Below are 25,696 nucleotides of genomic sequence, written 5' to 3' on the forward strand. Positions count from 1 at the left end.
AAAGTCTGGTCTCTCAACGAACATGGTCTTCCAAAATTCCATCAACAAGGAACTTTCTCCAGGCATGCGTTCCTGGGAGGACCGAACACATGCTTTGTTTCAAGGACTATGATAGCAATGCCTGCTATACGACTGGGCGTATAAGACGACTCCCCCAACTTTTCCATTTAAAATATAGAGTTTGGGATATACTCGCCGTATAAGACTACCGCTCTTCCAACGCACACCAAATAAAAAATAAAAAAACATCATATACTGATGCTATGTATGAACAGATACTGGTGCTGTACTGTATGTGGTACCCAGTATATAACAGTATATAGCCGATTGACTGATTGGATTGGTCAACTCTTTCTAAGTGGATTGGTCAGCTCTCCTTGTCTACCTGTATAGAAGAAAAGATTGTGCTGTGCCCATAAAACACGCCTCTTTCACCCATCTGGCCTACCCTTGTATCCTATTTGCCTCCTTCTCTGCCTCTCAGATCTCACACATGTGCACCTGCGCCGCTTCACTACAGTCCTCAGCAGCGAGATCTGAGAGGCGGTAACAGGAATGGGCGTATCACCCGGCATCAATGACACCCAGCGTATAAGACGACCCCTTTTCAGAAGATTTTCAAGGGTTAAAAAGTAGTCTAATACGCCAGAATATACATTAAGTAAAAAACCTCATTTACTCCCTTTTTTTTATGCTTTGTGTTATATGTTAGTTTATGTAAATGTGTGTAATACATTTGTTATTAAAACGTTTAAAAAGCATTGTAACGGTTTTAAAATAACTCTGTTACAGCTTTTGCATTTTTGTAATAATTCTATAATTCTATTCAGTAATTTTTATTATAAGATGTACTCTGTTTCTTTAAGAGGTGTGCGGCTTTTGCTGGTGGAGTGGGTGTGAGTTTTGTCTCCCTCCCCTCTCCTCCGGCTATAAAGTCCCCGCCTCTTTACAGAAATTGCATGACTATGATTAAGGGCGAACTTTGAGCCCGATATGCGTCAGTCATTTTGTGGCCTTTTCTGTGTCATTTTCTGTGGCTTTTTTCAATAAAGAATACCAGCTTTTATCACTTCACTGTGCTTGCGGATCCTCTTTCACTCCATTTTAACGGTTATGACCTGTTCCTCAACATATACAATTGTACTTGAAAAACCGTTACCTGGTGTTCTATAGCATTTTGCATCTATAACACGTATGCTTGAATCGGGCACAGATAGACAGATCTGGCTTCGACCCCTACATACATCTAAGGGTTAAGTTGCAGTGTTCTCAGTGCATTATGATAGATACGATCATGCGCTGACTCGCACGTGGTGGCAAGCATTTGAAATTGTATCTGTGTGGAGAATCCTTTGAAGTCAGAAGGTTCCGCTCGGCTAGTCGGTTCATAGATTGCGATCCACGAATGGGCATCTATAGGCCTGAACGATTTTAGGAAAAGATTGAATCGCACGATTTCTGTCAGAAACTGCAATTTCAATTCCCGATTTTCTTCAAATCCAGCTTTAGCATGATGCCATTCATTGTCTGTCATGTTTGTAAACCTTACTGCATTATGTCAATTTAGGTGAGAGACTAGAGAAAAAGTTGGAGACTAAGGAACGCGTGATCACCAACTGTTTGCCGCAAGACTCCAGGTGGCACGCCCTAACACAACAGATCATGGGTCAGTGAGGTGAGAGGGCAGCTTGCAGGTCAGTCCAGTGCTTCTCCTGAAACTGCTGTGCAGATACAGTAACGGCTCACGGCCTCACGAATTCGGAAAAGACGATCCTGTCACGTGATCGTCAATGCAGCAGTTTTGAAGATATTACGGCACTTTGCCGCTATGCGCAGCCAGTAGCAATCCAGTGACAGTCCTTCACCCGCTGTGCACTGTCCTGAGCCCAGCCACAAGTATCAGTTTGCGTGAACAGTAGAGTCCTTCCTTAGCTCTGCACTCCGCAGGGCAGGCTTTGGCCAGTTATTAAGCCTGGCAGGAGTAGAACCAAAATTTGGGGTGTGTGTGTGTGTGTGTTGCGAGTGTGTACTGTGCGTACTGTGCATTTGAGCTGAGGTGACCGTGAGCTGGACTGTGTGATATGTATGTATGTATGTATGTATGTATGTATGTATGTATGTATGTAGAGATGTAGAGATGTAGAGATGTAGAGATGTAGAGATGTAGAGATGTAGAGATGTAGAGATGTAGAGATGTAGAGATGTAGAGATGTAGAGATGTAGAGATGTAGAGATGTAGAGATGTAGAGATGTAGAGATGTAGAGATGTAGAGATGTAGAGATGTAGAGATGTAGAGATGTAGAGATATATATATATATATATATATATATATATATATATATATATATATATATATATATAGAGATATATATATATATAAAGGCACTATGCTGATGTCATAGGGGAGGGAGAGCCTTCTCATTTGTGCTAATCTCATGTGTGCCAGATCTTGGTCTTTTAACCATTTTATATATTGTGGAGATTGATAAATAAAATTAATTTTGTATTTTTCTAGATATGTTTTCTCTTCCCTTTATTTTTTGGTTTTGAATCTCTTCTTGCACAGCCGATTCCTTGGAAGAGTCCCAGGTTAAAATCTTGGCTGGGACAGCGATGAGTGAAAATGCCGACACTCTTTTTGCATATTCATGTTCCCGAAAGTAATGTAAAATTCCAGCAAAAGTGCCTTTGAAAATAATTGTGTAATTCGTTTGTGATTTTTTTTTATTTTGCGTTTTTTGTGAATTTCCGCATCGGAAACAAAACTTTCTTTGCCCATATTGCAAAAATACAATAGGCCTGATTCACAAAGTGTTTCTGTTGAATTCTCTCACCTTACTTATTAACTCACAATTTATCTCTCCTTAAATGACTTAAAGGGAACCTTAACTGAGAGGGATATAAATGTTTTCTTTTAAACAATACTAGTTGCCTGGTGGTGAAAAAGGAAGAAATAAATTACTCACTGGACTGGAAGGATACGTGAGCAACCTGCACCCATTAATGGGAGCCTACATTGAGAGGGATATGGCTGTTTCCTTTTAAACAATACTAGTTGCCTGGCAGTCCTGCTGATCTTTTTGGCTGTAGTAGTGGCTGAATCACAGACCTGAAACAAGCATGCAGCTAATCCAGTCTGACTTCAGTCAGAGCACCTGATCTGCATGCTTGTTCAGGGGCTGTGGCTGAAAGCATTAGAGACACAGGATCAGCAGGAGAGTCAGGCAACTGGTATTATTTTAAAAGGAAAAATCCATATCCTTCCCAGTTTAGGTTCCCTTTTACTCATCATTTATCTATCCTTAACTGACTTAACTCATTGCTTAGCTCTCCTTATCTAATTTAACTCATGGTTTATCATTAACCAAGTTTGACAACCATATTTATTGTTATTAAGATTTCGTTATCTACTAGCGCTATTTTGTTATCCAGCTGGGTTCTTTTTTTTTCCTGGCGCCCATTCTTCATGCACGCCACTTAAATCATGGTTTAGTTCTCCTTAACCACTTCAGGACCACAGTGCTAGACCCCCCCCCCCCCCCCCTAAAGGCTAGGTTTAGTTAAAATTGGCGACTGCAGCTTTAAGACCAAGCTGCAGGGCCACACAACATAGCACACTAGTGATTCCGCCCCCTCTTTTCTCCCCACCAACAGAGCTGTCTGTTGGTGGAATCTGACCACCGCCCCTGTGTTTGTTTATTTTTTATCAATATTTATAGTACTTTTAAAAAAAAAAAATGCCTATTTTTTATGTTGTCTACCCTGCTCCCTCCCTCCCCCCCCCCCCCCCCCGCCAGCCAATCAGCGTGATCAGCCTATGACAGCCGATCACTCCCCAGCCTCAGGAGGGGATAGCCGAGTCACACGGCTGTCCCCAGTACAGCGCTGCTGCTGATCGCAGCGCTGTACATGTTAATTAGACGGAGACTGAAGGCGGGGCGGAGCTCCGCCCCCCAAGCAGGAGATGCGCATGCAGCCTGCACATGATCTCCTGCAAACTGCAGCCCCAGGACTTGACGCCAATGATCGTTAAAGGCGGTCCTGGGGCTGCCACCGTGGCCACGCCCACCGGCGTGAGGCAGACCTGGGGAGGTTAACTGACATAATTCATTGTATAACTCTCCTTAACTGACTTAAATCATGGTTTAGCTCTCCTTATCTATTTATCTCATGAATTATCTCTCATTTGTTAATCTCCTGCATTAGCACGCCTTACAGTTAAGGTGAAAAATAAGTAACCTTTGTGAATCAATCCCAATGTATTTTTATAAATATATTTTTGAAATTGAAAATCAAATTTTCGATGTGAAAATGACTTTAGAGAAAATTAGCAAGCAGCACTGGGCTGGGACAAGTCTGTCTGCAGTTTGCCTAGATTTCCTCCAGGCCTTCTGAATAGTTAAATGGTTCCACTCCAATACTGGCCTCCGGGCCACTCACACAAGCATGTCGCATTTTACACATACACTAAGCAGCAGATTTTATCTGGCCAAGTAAGTTTACACATGTGAGGAATTTGGCTTGGCAGTTGCTCAAAAAACACAGTCAATATAACAATCATAACAGACAGTAATGTTAAGCAGGTAACCGTACATAATTCAAGTATACAGCGCAAGTATAGTGCATAGCAGCATACAGCGTTCACGTAGTGCACTGCCATGACAATTTTTTACCACAACGCTCACATTATAGGACAGACTATGACTATGGTAGGGATTCAATTGTGATCTCCTCTGAGGACAGTCAGTGACGTGACTATGTACTCTGTAATGTGCTGCAAAAGATGCCAGCGCTATATAAATACATAATAATAATATGGTAGGACATTAGACTATGGCTATGGTAGGATTAGAGTGTGAGCTCCTCTGAGGACAGTCAGTGACATGACTATGTACTCTGTAATGTGCTGCAAAAGATGTCAGCGCTATATAAGTGTATAATAATAATAATAATATGGTAGGACATTAGACTATGACTATGGTAGGATTCGATTGTGATCTCCTCTGAGGACAGTCAGTGACATGACTATGTACTCTGTAATGTGCTGCAGAAGATGTCAGTGCTATACAAATACATAATAATAATAATAATAATAATAATAATAATAATAATAATAATATGGTAGGACATTAGACTATGGCTATGGTAGGATGAGATTGTGAGCTCCTCTGAAGACAGTCAGTAACATGACTATGTACTCTATAACGTGCTGCAGAAGATGTCAGTGCTATGTAAATACATAATAATAATAATATGGTAGGACATTAGACTATGACTATGGTAGGATTAGATTGTGAGCTCCTCTGAGGACAGTTAGTGACATGACTATGTACTCTGTAACATGCTGCAGAAGATGTCAGTGCTATGTAAATACATAATAAAAGGCTGCCTTAGCTGAAGATAGAGAAAATTCAAGCAATTTTGGCAGTCGATCGATCAAGAGACAGATCAGTTTGCTACAAAAAACCGCAGGCCGATTCCCGATTGATTCCAACATGAAATTTTTTGGGAATCTGCCTTGTGTTGCCCCCTTGCTGCATCTCCCCCCTCCCGGTGTCCATGCATTAAAGAGAACCCGAGGTGGGATTTCATTATGTTAGTGGGGCACAGAGGCTGGTTGTGCACACTGAGACCAGCCTCCGTTGCCCCATGGTGTGCCTCCATGTCCCCCCTGCACGCCGCTATACCCCCCGCGGTGCTGGCGACATGCAGCGCGTCACCAGCACAATGTTTACCTAAGCGCTGTCCGTCAGCGCCTCTCCACCGCCTCCTCCGCATCAGCGCTACCCGCCCGCGTCACTTCCCTCCTATCAGCGGGAGGGAAGGGACGCGGGCGGGTAGCGCCGATGCGGAGGAGGCGGGGAGAGGCGCTGACTGACAGCACTTAGGTAAACATTGTGCTGGCGACACGCTGTGTGTCACCAGCACTGCGGGGGGTATAGCGGCGTGCAGGGGGGACTTGGAGGCACACCATGGGGCAACAGAGGCTGGTCTCAGTGTGCACAACCAGCCTCTGTGCCCCACTAACATAATGAAATCCCATCTCGGGTTCTCTTTAAAGGACAACTGAAACAAGAGTGTTATGGAGGCTGCCATATTTATTACCTTTCAAAGCCAGTTGCCCAGCTGTCCTGCTGATCCTCTCCCTCTAATATTTTTAGCCACAGCCCCTGAACAAGCATGCAGCCGATCAGGTGCTCTGACATTGTCAAATTTGACCATATTAGCCACATGCTTTTTTCTGGTGCGATTCAAACACTACTGCATCCAAATAGATCAGCAGGGCTGCCAGGCAACTGGTATTGTTTAAAAGGAAATAAATATGGCAGCCACCATATCTTTCCCACTTCAGTTGTCCTTTAAGATACTTAACCTGTGTGCCATACTATATTACTGGAGCCCAACGTGGCTGCTGGCCTTATAGCACTGTGGGGGGGGGGGGGGGGGGGGTACATATTACATTTGGTAGAGACAGCGGGTGGGGGATTCATTATTTGCAGTATTGCACGCTTTTACTGCCGCACACCTGATAGACCACGGCAGCCCGGCATATCTGATTGATACAATCGATCAATTTTGGCCCAAAATTGAATCATAGATCGGGCACGCTTGTGGTGGCATCGATTTTCATCCTGTTCGTGATTTTGCAATCGGATGGTCGATCGGCCGCTCACTCGCTAGATGCATGGCCACCTTTAGGCAGCAGGTCTAAACTCTTCACAAATAAAACTCTGAAACTGAAGTTTTGCAGCAGATGTTGATCAGATATCAGCAGATGTTTCCAGGAAGAAGCGAAACCTATTTTCCATGGTTTATAAATAACAAGGCTGCAGTGTTTTCCTACCAGAACAAAGTTTTGCGTGAGGCTAAAAGCATTCAATGGCTGCAGTCACATGAGGCTCATATGACAGCCTCAGCCAATGCAACATTTAACAGACACGATGCTTTCCACTCCACAGGGGGCAACACAGGGGGCAACACAGGGGGCAACACAGGGGGAAACACAGGGGGAAACACAGGGGGCAACACAGGGGGCAACACAGGGGGCAACACAGGGGGCAACACAGGGGGCAACACAGGGGGCAACACAGGGGGCAACACAGGGGGCAACACAGGGGGCAACACAGGGGGCAACACAGGGGGCAACACAGGGGGAAACACAGGGGGAAACACAGGGGGAAACACAGGGGGAAACACAGGGGGAAACACAGGGGGAAACACAGGGGGAAACACAAAATACCAGCAATCGTTTGCAGGTTTGTTTGTTTTTAATCAAGAATTATAACCCAGTTCTAAATAGAGGATTAAAGGGTTAAAAAACTTACAAATTGTAACTGAAAAGCAAATTGCTCTCTGATCAATCCATCCATCCATCCATTGTGGATTTAACACCTTAAAGAGAATCTGTACTCTAAAATTCTTACAATAAAAAGCTTACCATTCTATACATTATGTTCTCCTGGGCCCCTCTGCGCTGTTTCTGTCTCTCCCTGCTGCAATCCTGGCTTGTAATTGCCAGTTTTAGGCAGTGTTTACAATCAAAAACATGGCTGCTAACCAGCATGTGATAGGCTGAGAGGAGCTCAGTGTGTGACTCTTACAGAGCCTGGAGGGGGTGTGGAGAGGGTGTGTATAGCTTCTATCCTATCACAAGCAGAGCAGCACATTCCTGCCTGAGCCAACAAAGACGTAATAGGAAAGAAGATTAGATTATATAACAGAGCTAATACAGCCACTGTGCAACTAGGAAAGGCTGCAGTAAGACAGACCACATTAGAACAGGTATAGGAACTTGTAGGCTAGAAATAAGGCTGACATTTTTGTTACAGAGTCTCTAACTTTTTTTTTCTTTTCTCCTCCAATCCCTGAGTCACCTCAGCCTTGCTTGTAAACACAAGTGAGCAAAGGATTGTGTTTCAGCAAGGCAGCTAGGCAGGGAAATAAAGGGAAGAGGAAGAATATATTATAGATAAAAAGACCCCCCAGCATACAACTGTTTAGCAATGGCTATTAAAGGGCTAGTGCTCCTAATGTATGTGATAACTCCAAACCATAACAGCAGAAAAAGTTTTGAACGCAGGATTAGCATCTTCATCACTTAATACACAGACCAGTTGCTGTTGAAATTTGATTTTTATGGTGACAATACCGCTTTAATACTTTAGCCACAGCCCCTGAACAAGCATGCAGATCAGGTGCTCTGACTGAAGTCACACTGGATTAGCTGCATGCTTGTTTCAGGTGTGTGATTCAGCCACTACTGCAGCCAAAGAGATCAGCAGGACTGCCAGGCAATATGTATCGTTTAAAAGGAAACTTCCATATCCCTCTCAGTTAAAGTTCCCTTTAATTAAAAGGGGAAAAAAATAAATCAATACATTGCAAAGTGAGAAGTTAAAAATATAGAAGAGACATCAAAAAATGATTGATATTCGCGCCATGTAATTTGTTCAGATTGTTCCATCCACAATGAGCCTGTGGGTAATCATCTTTACTACTGACAAGGACAAAAACTAGACAGCACCAACTGTCCTAATCTATAACCACACCCACTAACAATGTGATAGGCTAAAAAGGTTGCTTTTTTTATAGATTTACATATGTACAGAGGGAGATACTGCTTGCTAAGCAGGGGAAAACAGCTGCTATTTACTACAATGCAACATGGTTCACAGATAGCAAACAGACAGGACCCTGGTCATGACATCACATTGTAGGAGGGGTTTCATTGCAATATCACCCATACAAGCCCCCCCTTCCCTTCCCCGATGATCTATTTAATAAAAGGTAAATATTGCTCATGGAAAAGGGGGTATCAGCTACTGATTGGGATGAAGCTCAATCCTGGGTTACTCTGTCACAAAAATCTTAAAATTTAAAATATATGTAAACATATACAATTAAGAAGTACATTTTTTTCCACAGTAAAATGAGCCATAAAGTACTTCTCTCCTATGTTGCTGTCACTTACAGAAGGTAGTAGAAATCTGACAGAACCGACAGGTGTTAGACTAGCCCATCTCCTCATGGGGGGTTCCCAGGGATTTTTTTATTTTTTAAAATGCACTTAGTGAATGGCAGTTGCTCCGTCCATCTGCCAAAAAAGTGTACAGTGAGCAGGGAGGCTGGTCATCATCTTTGTACAGGTAGTCCCCGGTTAATGAACGAGATAGGGACTGGAGGCTCGTTCTTAACCTGAATCCGTCCTTAAGTCGGGACGCTGTGCTATCTCTGTGCCCTGTGCTTCCAGTGTCCCCACTGTTTCTCTCGTGCCCCCCTCTGTGTCCCTTGTGCCCCCCTCTGTGTCCCTTGTGCCCCCCTCTGTGTCCCTTGTGAGTCCCCTAATGCAGAGTATGCGCAGCAGAAGGCGCAACAAGTCTCACCTGCTTCCAGGGCGGCTCCGGGCCAATCAGCGGCGTCCTCTCACCCCTCCTGGCGGCTTCACTAGCGTTGCGTAATGACACAATCAGAAGGAGACCCCCGCGGCTCCTTCTGATTGCGTCATTACGCGACGCTAGTGAAGCCGCTGATTGGCCCGTAGGGGTGAGAGGGGTGAGAGGACGCCGCTGATTGGCCCGGAGCCGCCCTGGAAGCAGATGAGACTTGTTGCACCTTCCGCTGCGCATACTCTGAATTAGGAACGTGGGTACAAGAGGTAGTCCCCGGGCTGTGTGAGGTCATCGTGTCGGGCGTTCATATCAGTGGGTCGTTCGTAACCCAGGGACTACCTGTATAAATCTTTTTCAGGGAGTGTCTTTATAAAGAATACAGGCCATGCTGAGAATCCCCTATAGAGAGATGGACTAGCCCAAAACCTGTCTGTAATGTCAGATTTCTACTCCCTACTGTAAGTGGCAGCAACATAGGAGAAAAGTAACTTACGGCTCATTTTACTCAGGAAGAAGTGTACTTTTTATTTGTATGTGTTTTAAATTTTAAGATTTTCACGACAGTTCCTCTTTAAGAACAATACAGAAGAGGCCTCAGCACTAAAAACAAGTGAAAAGTGGAATCTGAGCCTCAGGAGGCAGGCAGTACTCACTATTGTACTGTACTCCTTTGGCGAATCGCCTTTGCAGCGCCTGGTTCATGGACTGCAGTCCGGCAGGGATGTTCTTGTCTTTGATGATCGCCACATCCGACCCAACCAATTTCTTCAACGCCGAAAACATCTTCGCCTCAGGTCAAGGTCCCAACGCAACCAACAGCAGAGACTTACGGCTTGCCACGAGACGTCCGGAGAGACGTCACTTCCGATCGCTGAGATATCAGGAGGGAGAGGAAAGGGAACGCCTTACAGCTAATCGGTCGCAGTGCAGGCAGCCATGTTTCTCTACAGATCAGTCCCAGTATCCCAGCTTCCAGTACACAGCAGAGAAAGGTTATGTAAGCGTGTGAGAGTAACCCGTCAGCGGCCAGGAGGTGGTCATAAGATTCCACTATCTTTATTCATGCTTGACTCTGAGATCCTGTAAAAGTCATCACAGAAGAACAATAAGCTGTTATTAATAGCGATATAGAAGAGCAGCTTATTAAATGTGCCCATTAACGGTATAATTTTTTTTTCACCAAATGCGATCTTTCGATGCAATTTTTACAATCGAATTGTATAGAAAATTCAACATTTTTTAACACAATCTATGAGGAACGATTCTTTGGTCGATTGCTAAATAGGATAAAACCAATCTGAAAGTTGGATTCTATGATCGAATTTGAAGAAAGAATCGTTCAGTAAATGTGAAAAAAAAAATAAAAAAAAAAAATCGATAATTGCCTTCAGATTACTTACGATCATTCAAATTGCATCGAACGATCGCATTTAGTGAAAAATTGTACCCTTATCACACACCTTAAAGGGATACTGTAGGGGAGTCGGGGGAAAAGGAGTTGAACTTACCCGGGGCTTCTAATGGTCCCCCGCAGGCATCCTGTGCCCGCGCAGCCACTCACCGATGCTCCGGCCCCGCCTCCGGTTCACTTCTGGAATTTCTGACTTTAAAGTCTGAAAACCACTACGCCTGCGTTGCCGTGTCCCGATGTCACCTGGAGCACACGGCGGAGGCACAGACCATATTGTGCCTGCGCAGTACGCTCTTGGTACCATCAGCGGGATCGAGGACACGGCAACGCAGGCGCAGTGATTTTCAGACTTTAAAGTCTGAAATTCCAGAAGTAAACCGGAGGCGGGGCCAGGGCATTGGGGAGTGGCTGCCCGGGCACAGGATGTCTGTGGGGGACCATTAGAAGCCCCGGGTAACTTCAACTCATTTTCCCCCCTACAGTATCCCTTTAAAGAAGATCTCTTGGCAATTTAGCTTTTTTTTTTAGTTATTAGTGTTTTTCAGAGCCCCAAAACTATCACTTTAATTTAAACCTGTATAAGCATAAATAAGGAGACACAACTCCTATAAATACAACACAATTACTGCAAATTGCTTGCAGGAGCAAACCTTATAGAATCAATAGCAATGCAATAATGTTAGTGTTGCTCTAATTTGAATATAAAAGAATGACACTCCCTGCTTTCAGTGACAAATTCATCTTCATACATGACAATGCACCATCTCATGCTGCAAGGAATAGCTCTGCACCACTGGCTGCTATCAGCTTAAAGAGAACCCGAGGTGGGTTTGAAGAATGTTATCTGCATACAGAGGCTGGATCTGCCTATACTGCCCAGCCTCTGTTGCTATCCCAAACCCCCCTAAGGTCCCCCTGCACTCTGCAATCCCTCATAAATCACAGCCACACTGCTGACAAACAGCTTGTCAGAGCTGGCTGTGTTTATCTCTATAGTGTCAGTCTGCTGCTCTCCCCGCCTCCTGCAGAACTCCAGTTCCCGCCTGCATCCCTTCCCTCCCTGCTGATTGGAGGGAAGGGACGGGGGCAGGGACCGAAGCTATGCAGGAGGCGGGGGAGCAGCTGAGACTGACACTACAGATGTAAACACAGCCTCACAGTACTGCTGTGATTTATGAGGGATTGCAGAGTGCAGGGGGACCTTAGGGGGGTTTGTGATAGCAACATAGGCTGGGCTGTATAGGCAGATCCAGCCTCTGTATGCAGGTAACATTCTTTAAACACACCTCGGGTTCTCTTTAAAAGGAGAGAAACTCATGGTATGGCCCCCATCCTCCCCTGACCTCAGTCCTACTGAGAACCTTGGGAGCATCCTCAAGCAAAGATCTATGAGGCCTGGAACCCACTGCAAATCGCAATCGCTAGCGCTTTTAATGAGCGTTGTGTAAGCGATTTCATTTTCTGCCAATTTTGGTAGAGATTTTAAAAAGTGTATGCTTTTTGCCAGCAACTGTGTAACGTTTTGCGATTAGCGTTTTTAAGGCTCCCTGCACACTGCAAATCCGTTTTCCGATTCTGATTCAGATTCCGTTTCCGATTTTCAATTCCGATTTTCCCTGAATACATTTAACAGAAAAACGGATCAGTAAAGATTAAAAATCTGAATCGGATGTAAAAACCGATTAAAAAGTGGAATCTGAATCGGAAATGCATGCAGTGTGCAAGAGGCCTAATGCCGATTGGTCCTTTCAATTAATTGTAATTTTTTTTTTTACAGTGTGCAGTAATTTAAAAACGCTAGCAAATCACTCTGTAAGCCCCATTCACACTTGAGCGGGAATTGCACGACTCCTGCACAGAGCAAAACGCTAGTGGTTTTTAAAAAACGCTAAACCATGTAAGTCTATGGCAATGTTCTCACTGCCGCATTTGCGGTAAGCGTTAACCGTAATTGCGTAACATGCAGCGTTTTGCAGGCGATTCGCAATCGCAATTAGCATGCATAGCACCGCTAATCGCAATCGCTCCCAAAACGCTGCAGTGTCCAGTGATTTTTCCGCTTTAACCGCAGAAAAAGAACTCCCGCAAAACGCTAGCGTTAATCGCGGCGTTTTGCGGTTTTAGGTGTGAATGGGGCCTTAAAGCAATTCATGAGCGATTATGGCAGCGTTTATATACTTTACATTGCAGAAATGCTAACGTTCCAGTGGAATTTAGCCTATCCATTAACATTAGCTGAGCTTTCAGGAACATCGCTAGCGTTTTGAACCGCTCCCTAAACGCTCTAGTGGGTTGTAGCGGAGGTGATGTTGTGTACATGGGGTGACAGTGAGGAGGCTAGGCATGTGACAGCTGATGCTGTGTATATGGGGTGACACGTATACAAGTAAAGGGCACATGTGATGCTGTGTATATGGGGTGACAGTGAGGAGACTAAGGGGGTGACATTGAGAGCGGATGCTGTGTATATGGGGTGACACGTATACAAGTAAATGGCAGAGGTGATGTTGTGTATATGGGGTGACAGTGAGGAGGCTGGGGGGGGGTGGTGGCATGTGACAGCTGATGCTATGTATATGGGGTGACAGTGAGGAGGCTAGGGGGGTGGCATGTGACAACTGATGCTGTGTATATGGGGTGACAGTAAGGAGGCTGGGGGGTGACATGACAGCTGATGCTATGTACATGGGGTGACAGTGAGGAGGCTAGGGGGGGGTGACATGTGACAGCTGATGCGGTGTATATGGGGTGACAGTGAGGAGGCCGGGGGGGGGGTGACATTTGACAGCTACATGGGGTGACAGTAAGGAGGCTGGAGGGTGACATGTGACAGCTGATGCTATGTATATGGGGTGACAGTGAGGAAGCTGGGGGGGGGGGGTTGACATGTGACAGCTACATGGGGTGACAGTGAGGAGGCTAGGGGGGTAGCATGTGACAGCTGATGCTATGTACATGGGGTGACAGTGAGGAGGCTAGGGGTGGCATGTGACAGCTGATGCTATGTACATGGGGTGACAGTGAGGAGGCTGGGGGGGGGGGGGCTGACATGTGATAGCTGATGCTGTGTATATGGGGTGACAGTGAGGAGGCTGGGGGGTGACATGACAGCTGATGCTATGTACATGGGGTGACAGTGAGGAGGCTAGGGGTGGCATGTGACAGCTGATGCTATGTATATGCAGTGACAGTGAGGAAGCTGGGGGGGGGGGGGGTTGACATGTGACAGCTACATGGGGTGACAGTGAGGAGGCTGGGGGGGGGGGGGGGGGTGACATGTGACAGCTGATGCTATGTACATGGGGTGACAGTGAGGAGGCTAGGGGGTGGCATGTGACAGCTGATGCTATGTACATGGGGTGACAGTGAGGAGGCTAGGGGTGGCATGTGACAGCTGATGCTATGTACATGGGGTGACAGTGAGGAGGCTAGGTGTGGCATGTGACAGCTGATGCTATGTATATGGGGTGACAGTGAGGAGGCTGGGGGGGGGGGGGGGGGTGGTGACATGTGATAGCTGATGCTGTGTATATGGGGTGACAGTGAGGAGGCTGGAGGGAGGGGGGTGACATGTAACAGCTGATGCTATGTACATGGGGTTAGGGTTGCAGCGGTATACCGTGGTATCATTGTGCATGGTAAGCATGGTATGATTACCGCGGTATACCGCTGCAACCCTACATCGGGTGACAGTGAGGAGGCTGGAGGGAGGGGGGTGACATGTGACAGCTGATGCTATGTATATGGGGTGACAGTGAGGAAGCTGGGGGTGACATGTGACAGCTACATGGGGTGACAGTGAGGAAGCTGGGGGGGGGGGGGTGACATGTAACAGCTGATGCTATGTACATGGGGTGACAGTGAGGAGGCTAGGCATGTGACAGCTGATGTTATGTACATAGGGTGACAGTGAGGAGGCTAGGCATGTGACAGCTGATGTTATGTACATAGGGTGACAGTGAGGAGGCTAGGGGTGGCATGTGGCAGCTGATGCTATGTATATGGGGTGACAGTGAGGAAGCTGGGGGGGTGACATGTGACAGCTACATGGGGTGACAGTGAGGAGGCTAGGGGGGGGTGACATGTGACAGCTGATGCTGTGTATATGGGGTGACAGTGAGGAGGCTGGAGGGAGGGGGGTGACATGTAACAGCTGATGCTATGTACATGGGGTTAGGGTTGCAGCGGTATACCGTGGTATCATTGTGCATGGTAATCATACCATGCTCCTGGAGTCAGGAGCATGGTATGATTACCGCGGTATACCGCTGCAACCCTACATCGGGTGACAGTGAGGAGGCTGGAGGGAGGGGGGTGACATGTGACAGCTGATGCTATGTATATGGGGTGACAGTGAGGAAGCTGGGGGTGACATGTGACAGCTACATGGGGTGACAGTGAGGAAGCTGGGGGGGGGGGTGACATGTAACAGCTGATGCTATGTACATGGGGTGACAGTGAGGAGGCTAGGCATGTGACAGCTGATGTTATGTACATAGGGTGACAGTGAGGAGGCTAGGGGTGGCATGTGGCAGCTGATGCTATGTATATGGGGTGACAGTGAGGACGCTGGGGGGGTGACATGTGACAGCTACATGGGGTGACAGTGAGGAGGCTGGGGGGGTGACATGTGACAGCTGATGCTGTGTATATGGGGTGACAGTGAGGAGGCTGGAGGGAGGGGGGGTGACATGTAACAGCTGGTGCTATGTACATGGGGTGACAGTGAGGAGGCTAGGCATGTGACAGCTGATGTTATGTATATGGGGTGACAGTGAGGAGGCTAGGGGTGGCATGTGGCAGCTGATGCTGTGTATATGGGGGTGACACGTATATATGTAAATGGCACAAGTGATGCTGTGTATATGGGGTGACGTGGAGGGGGGGAATATGGGGTGACAGTGAGGAGGGGGGGACATGTGACAGCTGGGTGTTGGGTCACGTGATGCAGCTGCTGCCGCCTGCGCACTGCCTCCCTCTCTCCACACACCCGTGTCGGGTAACCTGCCCCCTCCCCCAGCCCTCTCTCTTACTCTGTCCCTCTGTTCTTCATCCGCAGCCCCTGCACAGCCATCTTCCTTCCCCATCGCCAGAGCATCAGGGAGTAGTGTTGTCCGGATCATGAACGATTCGGATCTTTGATCCGAATCTATTTAATGAGTCGATCATCCGAATCATCAAAATGAACGATTCGGATCGCAAAAGGGGCGGGGCCAGGAGCGACACGCCCCCTCTCAGCGGGCAGCGGGGTCCTGGAAGCAGGGATCGCTCTGTTGGATGGGAGGCAGCCTTGCAGGGACAGCAGGTAGATGAGAGAGAGGGGACATGGGTGCCACTGCCAGATATGTGTAGAGCACACACACTGGCTGAAACGTGCTGCTCATTATAGGCTGTCTGTTCCGTAGTGCTGCACAGTGATCACATTGGAAGCTTTTGGCTCAGCACAGCTCAGTAACTTTGCAGACAGTGTGATTGCAGCGTAATATAATCCTCCTGCACTCGGCACAGCTGCACTTATCTTCTGGGAATGCTTTCCTTCACTGTGTGACGTTTGCATGGAAAGTACACAGATGAGCATATAGGTGAAATAAATACTTGTAAAGCATATGATTGCTGCATGTGGGTATTGTGTGCACAAACATTTCTGCTCTCTGCTCGTCCCTCCTCCCTTCTCTGTCCATTCCCTGCCCTCTGTCCATCTTCTCCCCTTCTCTCTGTGTGTCCACCCCCCTCCCCTTCTCCTGTCCTGCTAGTCATCTCACCCCGAATGCTTCGGTAGTAAAATGATCCGAGATTCGGATCAAAGATCCGGATCTTTTCAATGATCCGATTCGAATCATCCGGATCATTGAAAAGATCCGAACTTCCCATCTCTATCAGGGAGGCGGAGCCGCTGCAGCTGCTACAGAGGCCGGGAAGGACAGAACTTCTCCGGGAGCAAAGCTGGCGGGGGATATGCGCATGCGCCGCGCAGATGTTCCCGGGCAGCGTCTATGCGGCATGGGCGGGGCTGCGCGGAGGCTCCGCTCACCTGCAGATTCTCCTGTAGGATGAATGGATCAGAGGGAACGTCTTCCTTGGATGTGGGCGGGGCTGTGATGAGGCTCCGCCCAGCTCTGCATTCCCTGCAGACGCTCCAGTAAGATGAATGGAGGAGAGGTAATGTCTTCCTTATGTGTATTCCCCATACATGAGAAGCCTCTATGTACATCACACCGAGGCAGCCATGACATATACAGCTGAGGTGGGACTACAAATCCCAGCTCATCCTGTATGTTCACACATTCAGGCTTCCTTAAAGGGGTACTTCAGAAAATATTTCCATGGCGACTGTCTGGCTAACACTGATACCATCATCTCCACGGTAACTATGTGGCTAACGCTGATACCATCATCTCCACGGTAACTATCTGGCTAACACCGATACCATCATTGCCAGGGCAACTATCTAGCAAACATTGATACCATCATCGCCACGGCAACTATGTGGCAAGCCTGAGCCCACTGCTTAGTTTTTAAGCATTTTGAAGCACGTTTAAATGCGTTATAACGCATTAAAACACATTCAAACGCATGTGTTTCAGTGCATTTTTATAAACGTAGCTGTTGGCTCAGACCCTACACTGATACCAACGTTTCCATGGCAACTATCTGGCTAACACTGATACCATCTTCTCCACGGCAACTAGCCATCTAACACTGTATTGGAAAATTTCTGAGACTAGAGTTACCTCCTCTTCAACAGTATAGAGAGGCACATTAACGGTACAATTTTACTGCACAATTGACCTTCCAGTAAGATCGAAAGCATCAATTGGGCCCATACATTTAATAACAAATCTCATCGTTTTGGATGAAATGAAACTACAAAATGGTTGGATAAAACGACAGTCGAATCAATAGTTTGTAGTCGATTGGCACCATCAACACCATCCAATTGATCAGAAGTTTAATTTGGTAAGAAGAAATTTGGTAAAAGTACATTGTCAGTGGGCAGCTATAGACAAACAAAATATATGTAAAATAAAAAGAAAACCCTACTCGGTTTACAGACAATTTTTAGGCAATGCTAACAAACTTGGACAATAGCCTCAATTCACTAAGCGTATCTCCTGTCTTTAATAACGTTTCTCGAGTGATCACCATGGTGATGAGGCATGTAGTTTTCAGGAAACATTTTACCTCAGGCAAACCTAAAGTTAACTCTTCTGGCTTTAATGCTGGGTACACACGGTAAGATTTTCCGTGCGATTTTGCGACCCGATCGTTTTTGCGGCACGATTCTGCACTCGATTCTGCGCTCAATTCTCTTATCTTCATTTGTTTTTCTTATCTTTTTCCATTCACTGCTATGAGAAATCGAGCGCGGAAACAATCGGGAGCAATATTGGACATGACAGATTTTATCAATCAATCTTGCACGGAAAATGGTACCGTGTGTATTAGGCATAAGTTAAGGTGAGATCTCTAAAGTTAACTCTTCAATCCTTAAAATAACTCCAGAATTCCAAAGCTGAAGACAGGCTGCATGTGAAAATAACTACAGAGGAGGTAACTTAAGGACCGAAGTGTAAAAATCTCAACATCTCTACATCTTAATAAAGCAAGATGGATGTGTGGTGGTAAGTTTTCTCTTGCCTTATTATCTCCAGCATGATCTTAGTGAATTTAGGCCAATGTAACAAAAAGTAGAGATGTCACCTTGTTAATCAAGGTCCTTATGGTCAAAGCCATGGTTTTTCCAGTAGTAACATTTGGTTGTGAGAGTTTGACTATAAGGAAGGCTGTGTGCCAAAGAATCGATCCCTTCAAGTTGTGGCACTGGAGAAGACTTCTGAAGCTGGGCGCACACTAAGCAGAATTGCATGCGTTTTTCAATAGTTCACTCCTAAAAAAACGCATGAAATTCTGCTTACTATGCTCCCAGCCTGAGAGTCCCTCGGACTGCATGAAGATCTAATCAGTTAATCCTTTAAGTGTACCCGAGGTGACGTGTCATGATGAGATAAACGTGTATGTACAGTGCAAACCATACTAAAGGATACCCGAGCAGAAGCTTGGGTTCAAAACAAGATCTTACACTGAAGAGAGGGAAGTCTTAGGCCCAGGTCACATCTGCTTTTTGAGCCAAACGGATCCGGTGAGCGGATCTGCTCTGCGCTTCACCGGATCCGGATGGCTCTGTGCACACTGCCAAATGGAAGTGAAAAACGGATCTGATCAACGATTGTTCGGATCAATTTTTACTCACTTTCGCGAGCAAATACATACCTAATGATCTGTTGCAGCCGGCGGTAGAGGCTTCCACTTCTTCCGCTGTGACTACACAGCGCGTCATGTGACGACTAGTCACATGACGCGGAAGAAGACGGAAGCAGGAATAAGGAAGAGGAGCTGCTCTGCCCCAATCTGATTAGTGACGATGCATTGTCGCTAATCTTCCGGGGGACCATGCTAAGTGACGGGGAACATTAGAACATACAGAGAGAAGCCTCAATAGGATCCTGATAATATATATTTGGGAATGCCCTTTTAAAAGAAAGAGCAAAAAAATATAAAAATCCTCCTATGGGTGATCCACCACACCCACTGTATACACTTATTTCTTTAGGGAGAACTACAGTCCGTCAGAAAAAAGCACCATGGTACAGTCTTGCAGTACAAAGTTGTAGACAAAATTTTTCTTGGCACGATACAAAATTCAAAAAATAATTAAAAACCTTTTCATTCGTGTGAATAGTCCTTGTGAACAATAACACAGGAAACTTTCATGAAACCAATAAATATCGTGGTCTGGCTTGACTTTGATGAGCACTGAAAATGTTAGTTTAGGCAACGACACACGTTCGTTTCGGACTTTTCTTTAAGCCCTTCATCAGGCCACCATATATACAGAAATAACTCTACTAGGCCCAGTCTATAGCAAAAGCCAGAATTACACGAATAATGGAGCCATCTGTACCAACCAGACGCACAAGTCACTATCCCCTTGGCCAGCTGAAAAAATAAGCCATGCAGCTATACAGGGAGTGCAGTCTCCATGCAGCTATACAGACTGGGCCTAGTAGAATTATTTCTGTATATATGGTGGCCTGATGAAGGGTTTTAAAGAAAAGCACGAAACGAACGTGTGTCGTTGCCTAACCTAAAATTTTCAATGCTCATCAAAGTCAAGCCAGACCACGATATTTATTGGTTTCATGAAAGTTTCCTGTGTTGTTGTTCATTAAGATTATTCACACAAATGAAAAAGTTTGTAATTATTTTTTGAATTTTGTATCGTGCCAATAAAAAAAAATCTGTCTACAACTTTGTACTACAAGACTGTGCCATAGTGCTTTTTTCTGAAGGACTGTAGTTTTCCCTAAATAAATAAGTCAATAGGATCCTGAGGCTTTCCTCTCTTGAGGTAAGTATCTGATTTTGTGTACCTGAGCTTCAGCCAGGCTGTTTTAATTGATTTATTTTGCTGCCTGAAAGCGTTAATTTCTAGGCTTGGAAGCGACAGCTTCTGTCTTGTCAGTATCTTGTCAGGAATATAGTAAACATCACTCATAGGCTAATTACAGCCATAAAGGTTTTCCTGGCAGAATACAACTTCTGAGGGCAGGGAGAGATAAAATACATAAACTATTGACCTTTTTCTAACTCTGGGACACTTAATAGGCTGCCACTAATTAGAGACAGTAAAGCATTCAACCTACTTTATAAATGTTTAAATATAAAAGAAAACCTGGGACACTTTAAAACGTCATTTTTAGGAGTAGGAGGATAAATATAATTGTTTATCTCATCATCTTATTTTCTTGGGTTCACTTAAAATAAAATAACCCTGACTGTTCTTTGGGAGCAGGAAAACTAAAACTGAAGCTGAAATCCTGTTGGATACATAGGGCCATATGCAATTCGAAATGATAATAAGCTCAAAACTGTAAGCTTCTTATCACCTCGCATCACTCAGGATTTACCAACAGATTCAATTGCCTGCTTCACCTGAGCGATGCCCGCGCGTTAAGAGCATAAAGGCCCGTTCCCACTGCCCGGATGCGATCGCATCACGCCGCAAATAGCCGCGGGTGACTTCCGGTTGTCTTCTTCTGGAAGTCCGGCCGTCTGTTACTACCGATGGGAATCGGATGCCTGCTGCGGATATCTGCAGCATGCATCTGTTTCTTTACCCAGGTCGCATTGCAAAATTTGCATGCAATGGAAACTACTCCATTGCATTGCATCGGCATCAGGTTTGCTCCAAATGCAATGCGAATTTGTGGCTAGTCGAAACGGTCCCTAAGTCAGCGATGCTCCAGCGTCCTTTGCGATGTGGAGCAAGACATTTGTGCCGCTTACTAGGCTGTATGCCAAGCACTGCTTGCACGTCGCTTCCGGGTGCTCGCTGCCTGCTGGACCGGCCGTGACCGCCACTAGGGTTGATCGGAACTGCCAAATTCCCATTCCGTTGGAACTTGGTGTTCCGCAGGCAAATTCCAAGTTCCCAAGTTTTATGTACCGCAATCATTTTCTATTAAACCCCTCATTCTGCTACTGTACTGTGGGATTACCCATTGGCCATTTGGTTGACGTCACTGTGTGCCGAAAATTCTTTTTTTGGAAGCCAAATTTCAGGTTTCCAGCCAATGCAATCCAGATTGCAGAGGCTGTCCATGGCCATTCAGCGAAGGGAGTTTGCCGGGTGCTCCTCAGAGGATACTAGCACTGAATAGCCTTAGACAGCTGCTGTAATTTGTATTGCATTGGCTGAAAACCCGAAAATTGGCTTCAAAAACAAGAATTTTCAGCACACAGTAATGTCAACAAAATGGCCGCAGGGTAATCCCCAGGCTGCGGACGCCACGCTAGAATTACAGAGGGAGTGACTTCTCACATGGATCTGGAGTCGAGGGGAGCAGTGCTGGGGATGCAGTTATCCCACCATTCATGAATGAAAAACGCTAATTTTGCAACTTTACTGTGGCCTCCAGAGACCAGGGATTACCCTAAGGCCATTTTGTAGACATCACTTTACTCCGAAAATTCTTGGTTTTGTAACCAATTTTCATTTACCATGTTAAAGAGACACTGAAGCGAAAAAAAATATATGATATAATGAATCGGTTGTGTACTATGAATAATTACTAGAAGATTAGCAGCAAAGAAAATATTCTCATATTTTTATTTTCAGGTATATAGTGTTTTTCTAACATTGCATCATTCTCTAATATGTGCAGATTACACAACACTCAGCATTCAAAATGATTCTTTCAGAGCAGTCTGTGAACTAATGACCTCTCCTCTGGCAGAGGAAAAGTAAAAAATTAACTAACAGTTGAGATAATAAAAGTCAGAAAACAGCCCTCTCCACGACTTTGAAAGTCGTAGAGCTTAATGGCTTTTTTGTATAGAGATAACAACTGGAGTTTCTTAAATCTTCCAGTACTGGAAACAATTAGACTGATGTATCTGATCTTAATGTTTTATTTCTTAGCTGTACTACACATACAAATCATAATATCATAATTTTTTTTCCGCTTCAGTGTCTCTTTAAGTGCTACTTCCCGTCAGAGGCCATCGTCTTAAGCATATTTTTGCTGAAAATTCCTGTTGCTGATGCCAATTTTCTGCGAAACGCGGTATTCGGAACAATGAAAATTCAGAGTTTCGTGATTTGACTCAAAACGGCCGAAATCCGATGCGGATCATCAGAACTTGGAACTGTTCCGATCAGAAAGCTCAACCCTAACCGCAACCCGCCCTCTTCTTTGTCTTCGTTAGAGCCCCTGCAAAAGTATCTTTGAAGATGGCGCTGGAGCTCCATCCTAGCAGACGAATTGAGAGCCCCAGTGGGAGTTTCAAAGATGCTTCTGCGAAGGACAGCAGAGGTGACGGTCACAGCAGGTCCCGCCACTGACATGCAGTGCAGACATCGGGTGAGTGTCAGGGACGAGCAGCCAGGGGACTCTTCAATCAAGATGTAAAGGTGAAAAAGGAAGAAAGAAATGACTCACTGGACTGGATACGTGAGCAACCCGCACCCAAAAGCGGAATCTGAATCTGAATTGCTTGCAGTGTGCAAGAGGCCTAAGGCTGCTTCCACACAGGGACGTTACAGGGGCACGTTAGTGCAGCCTGTAACGCTCCCCCAATGAACAGCAATGTAACACAAGTGGGCTGTTCACACTGCCCACGTTGCGTTACATGTAACGCTGCACGTTGTAGTGAAAGTGCAGCATGCTGTGCGTTCTAGCGGCTTAAAGCCGCGTTAGACTGTTTGCACATGCTCAGTGGGGGGCGGAGAGGAGGCGGGGAGATGCCGCTACAGTAGCCGCACACATGGCTACTTAAAATGCACTGCACTGGCGGCCGCTGAATGGCCGGCGGGACCACGTGATGCGGAGTGTCTCGCTCCGCATCACGTGGTCCTGCCGGCCAATCAGCGCCACTCTGGGAGACCTTATGCGGATAGAGCCGCCTAACGCGGCTCACTCTACCGTCCTCTCCCGCACCACAATGCTTTGCGTTAGGGGCACGTTATGCGACCATAACGTCCCCTAAAACGCAACGTCTTGGTGTGTAAGTAGTCTAAAGGGAACCTAAATTGAGAGGGATATGGCTGTTTCCTATTAAACAATACTGGTTGCCTGGCAGTCCTACTGATCTCTTTGGCTGCCGTAGTGGCTGAATTACACGCCTGAAACAAGCATGCAGCTAATCCAGTCTGACTTCAGTCAGAGCACCTGATCTGCATGCTTGTTCAGGGGCTGTGGCTAAAAGTATTAGAGACACAGGATCAGCAGGAGAGTCAGGCAACTGGTATTATTTTAAGAGGAAAAATCCATATCCTTCTCAGTTTAGGTTCCCTTAAAATGGAGAGAGGGAGATCCACATGTCCTACTCAGCCCATATAGGTTGTGTTAGGAGTTTCCTCCCTCTCTGCCACAGATTTAGCCACCCACTTCACCAACAAAATTGTCTCCATCCGCCAGGAAATATCCAATCTTCAATCTTCACCTCCAACCCCCTCCCACCCAGCTCCTCCTCCACCCTATCCTCCCCTCACATCCTTCCCTCCTACTACGACCGAGGAAGTCAACCACCTACTGCAGACTTCCCATACCACTACTTCCCCCCTTGACCCCATCCCTTCCGATTTACTCCAGCCTCACTTCACGGAATTGGCCCCAGTCCTCACTACCCTGTTCAACCTCTCCCTATCCACAGGCACCTTCCCCTCAGACTTCAAGCAGGCCACTGTACTACCCCTGCTCAAGAAACCCTCCCTCGACCCTTCGCTACCCTCCAACTACCGTCCTATCTCCCTCCTCCCCTTTGCCTCAAAACTCCTTGAGCGCCTGGTTCACAAACGCTTGACCCAGTACCTCAATGCCAACTCACTGCTAGACCCACTCCAATCTGGATTTCGGCCTGCCCACTCAACCGAAACTGCTCTCACCAAAGTGGTCAACGACCTTGCCTTAGCTAAAGCTGAAGGTAAATACTCCATTCTCCTCCTCCTTGACCTGTCAGCAGCTTTTGACACAGTAGATCATCCCCTACTCCTCCAGTCCCTCCAGTCCTTGGGCATTCATGATCTCGCCCTGTCCTGGCTTTCATCCTACCTCTCCAACCTTCACGACCGTCTTCAATGAGTCCTCTTCCACCCCCAACCACCTCTCGGTGGGAGTCCCCCAAGGTTCGGTCCTTGGCCCCCTACTGTTCACCCTATACACATCCTCCATTGGCAAGGTTATCTCCTCCATGGGTTTTAACTATCATCTGTATGCAGATGACACCCAGATCTACCTCCACACCCCTGACATATCCACCACTACCATGGACAAGGTCTCCTCCTGCCTATCAGCCATCTCCTCCTGGATGTCCGCTAGGTTCCTGAAACTAAATCTAGACAAAACGGAATTTATGATCTTCCCACCCCAGCCATCCACGAACCTCCCAGATGTGCATGTCACTGTTAACCACACTACCATTTGCCCTACCTCTCAAGCCCGCTGTCTGGGTGTCACCCTGGACTCCGCACTCTCCTTCACTTCCCACATCCAAAACCTCACTAAGTCCTGCAACTTCCACCTTCGTAACATCTGTAAGATTCGCCCTTTCCTGACCTCTGCCACCACCAAACTCCTCATCCATGCCCTCATAATTTCCCGCCTTGACTACTGCAATGCCCTGCTGTCTGGTCTCCCTATGACCCGAACTGCCCCACTGCAGTCCATCATGAATGCGGCAGCCAGAATTATCCACTGCTCCCATCGCTCCACCACGGCGGATCCCCTCCTAGAATCCCTCCACTGGCTTCCTATCCAGTCCAGAATCAGATTCAAGATACTGTGTCTGACCTACAAATCTGTCCACAAAACCTGTCCAACCTACATTTCCGATCTTACTCAGAGGTACACACCTAGCCGCTCACTCCGCTCTTCCAATGAACTTCGCCTAACCGCCCCCTGAATCACCCAGTCCCATGCACGCCTCCAGGACTTCTCAAGAGCTGCTCCAACACTATGGAACTCCCTACCTCCACCCATTAGGGCAGCCCCCTCCTTCAACATCTTCAAGAAAGCCCTCAAAACTCACCTTTTCACTCTGGCCTACCACCCCTCACAAGTGCTCTAAACCTACAGCTGAACTCTGGTCCCCTACCATTCGTGTCCTTACCTCTCCCTCTAGATTGTAAGCCTTTGGGCAGGGTCCTCCTCCTTTTGTGTCCTACCTGATCTTGCACCTCCATTACTGTGAACCCATGATATGCATCTGAGTGAACCTAACTTGCCTAATCTCCATGCTTCATCCAGTGACTGACTAAGCATTACCTGGTACTCATGCTATGGTGTGTGATCTGGTTTTCTTGTATTCCTGTATTGTCATATTGCTGTATGTCAC

General features: G+C 46.4%; 1 protein-coding gene across 3 annotated transcripts in view; it reads right to left on the reverse strand.

Moving 5' to 3' along the window:
• Positions 1 to 16,682, reverse strand: part of RABL6 (RAB, member RAS oncogene family like 6) — an 81,112-nt gene extending 64,430 nt beyond the window's left edge. For 2 of the 3 annotated variants that reach the window (XM_068248954.1, XM_068248952.1), the window contains exons 1-2: positions 15,835 to 15,938; positions 10,044 to 10,470 (exon numbers count right to left, since the gene is read on the reverse strand). In XM_068248954.1, the coding sequence (XP_068105055.1) occupies positions 10,044 to 10,173 (130 nt within the window). In that variant the 5' untranslated portion in view covers positions 10,174 to 10,470; positions 15,835 to 15,938. Of the gene's footprint in view, positions 1 to 10,043; positions 10,471 to 15,834; positions 15,939 to 16,563 lie in introns of those variants that run through there. The other variant, XM_068248953.1, reaches the window with a different exon arrangement.
• Positions 16,683 to 25,696: the final 9,014 nt, after the last annotated feature.

Source organism: Hyperolius riggenbachi, chromosome 8 (genome assembly GCF_040937935.1).
Source record: "Hyperolius riggenbachi isolate aHypRig1 chromosome 8, aHypRig1.pri, whole genome shotgun sequence".
Lineage (NCBI taxonomy): Eukaryota > Metazoa > Chordata > Amphibia > Anura > Hyperoliidae > Hyperolius > Hyperolius riggenbachi.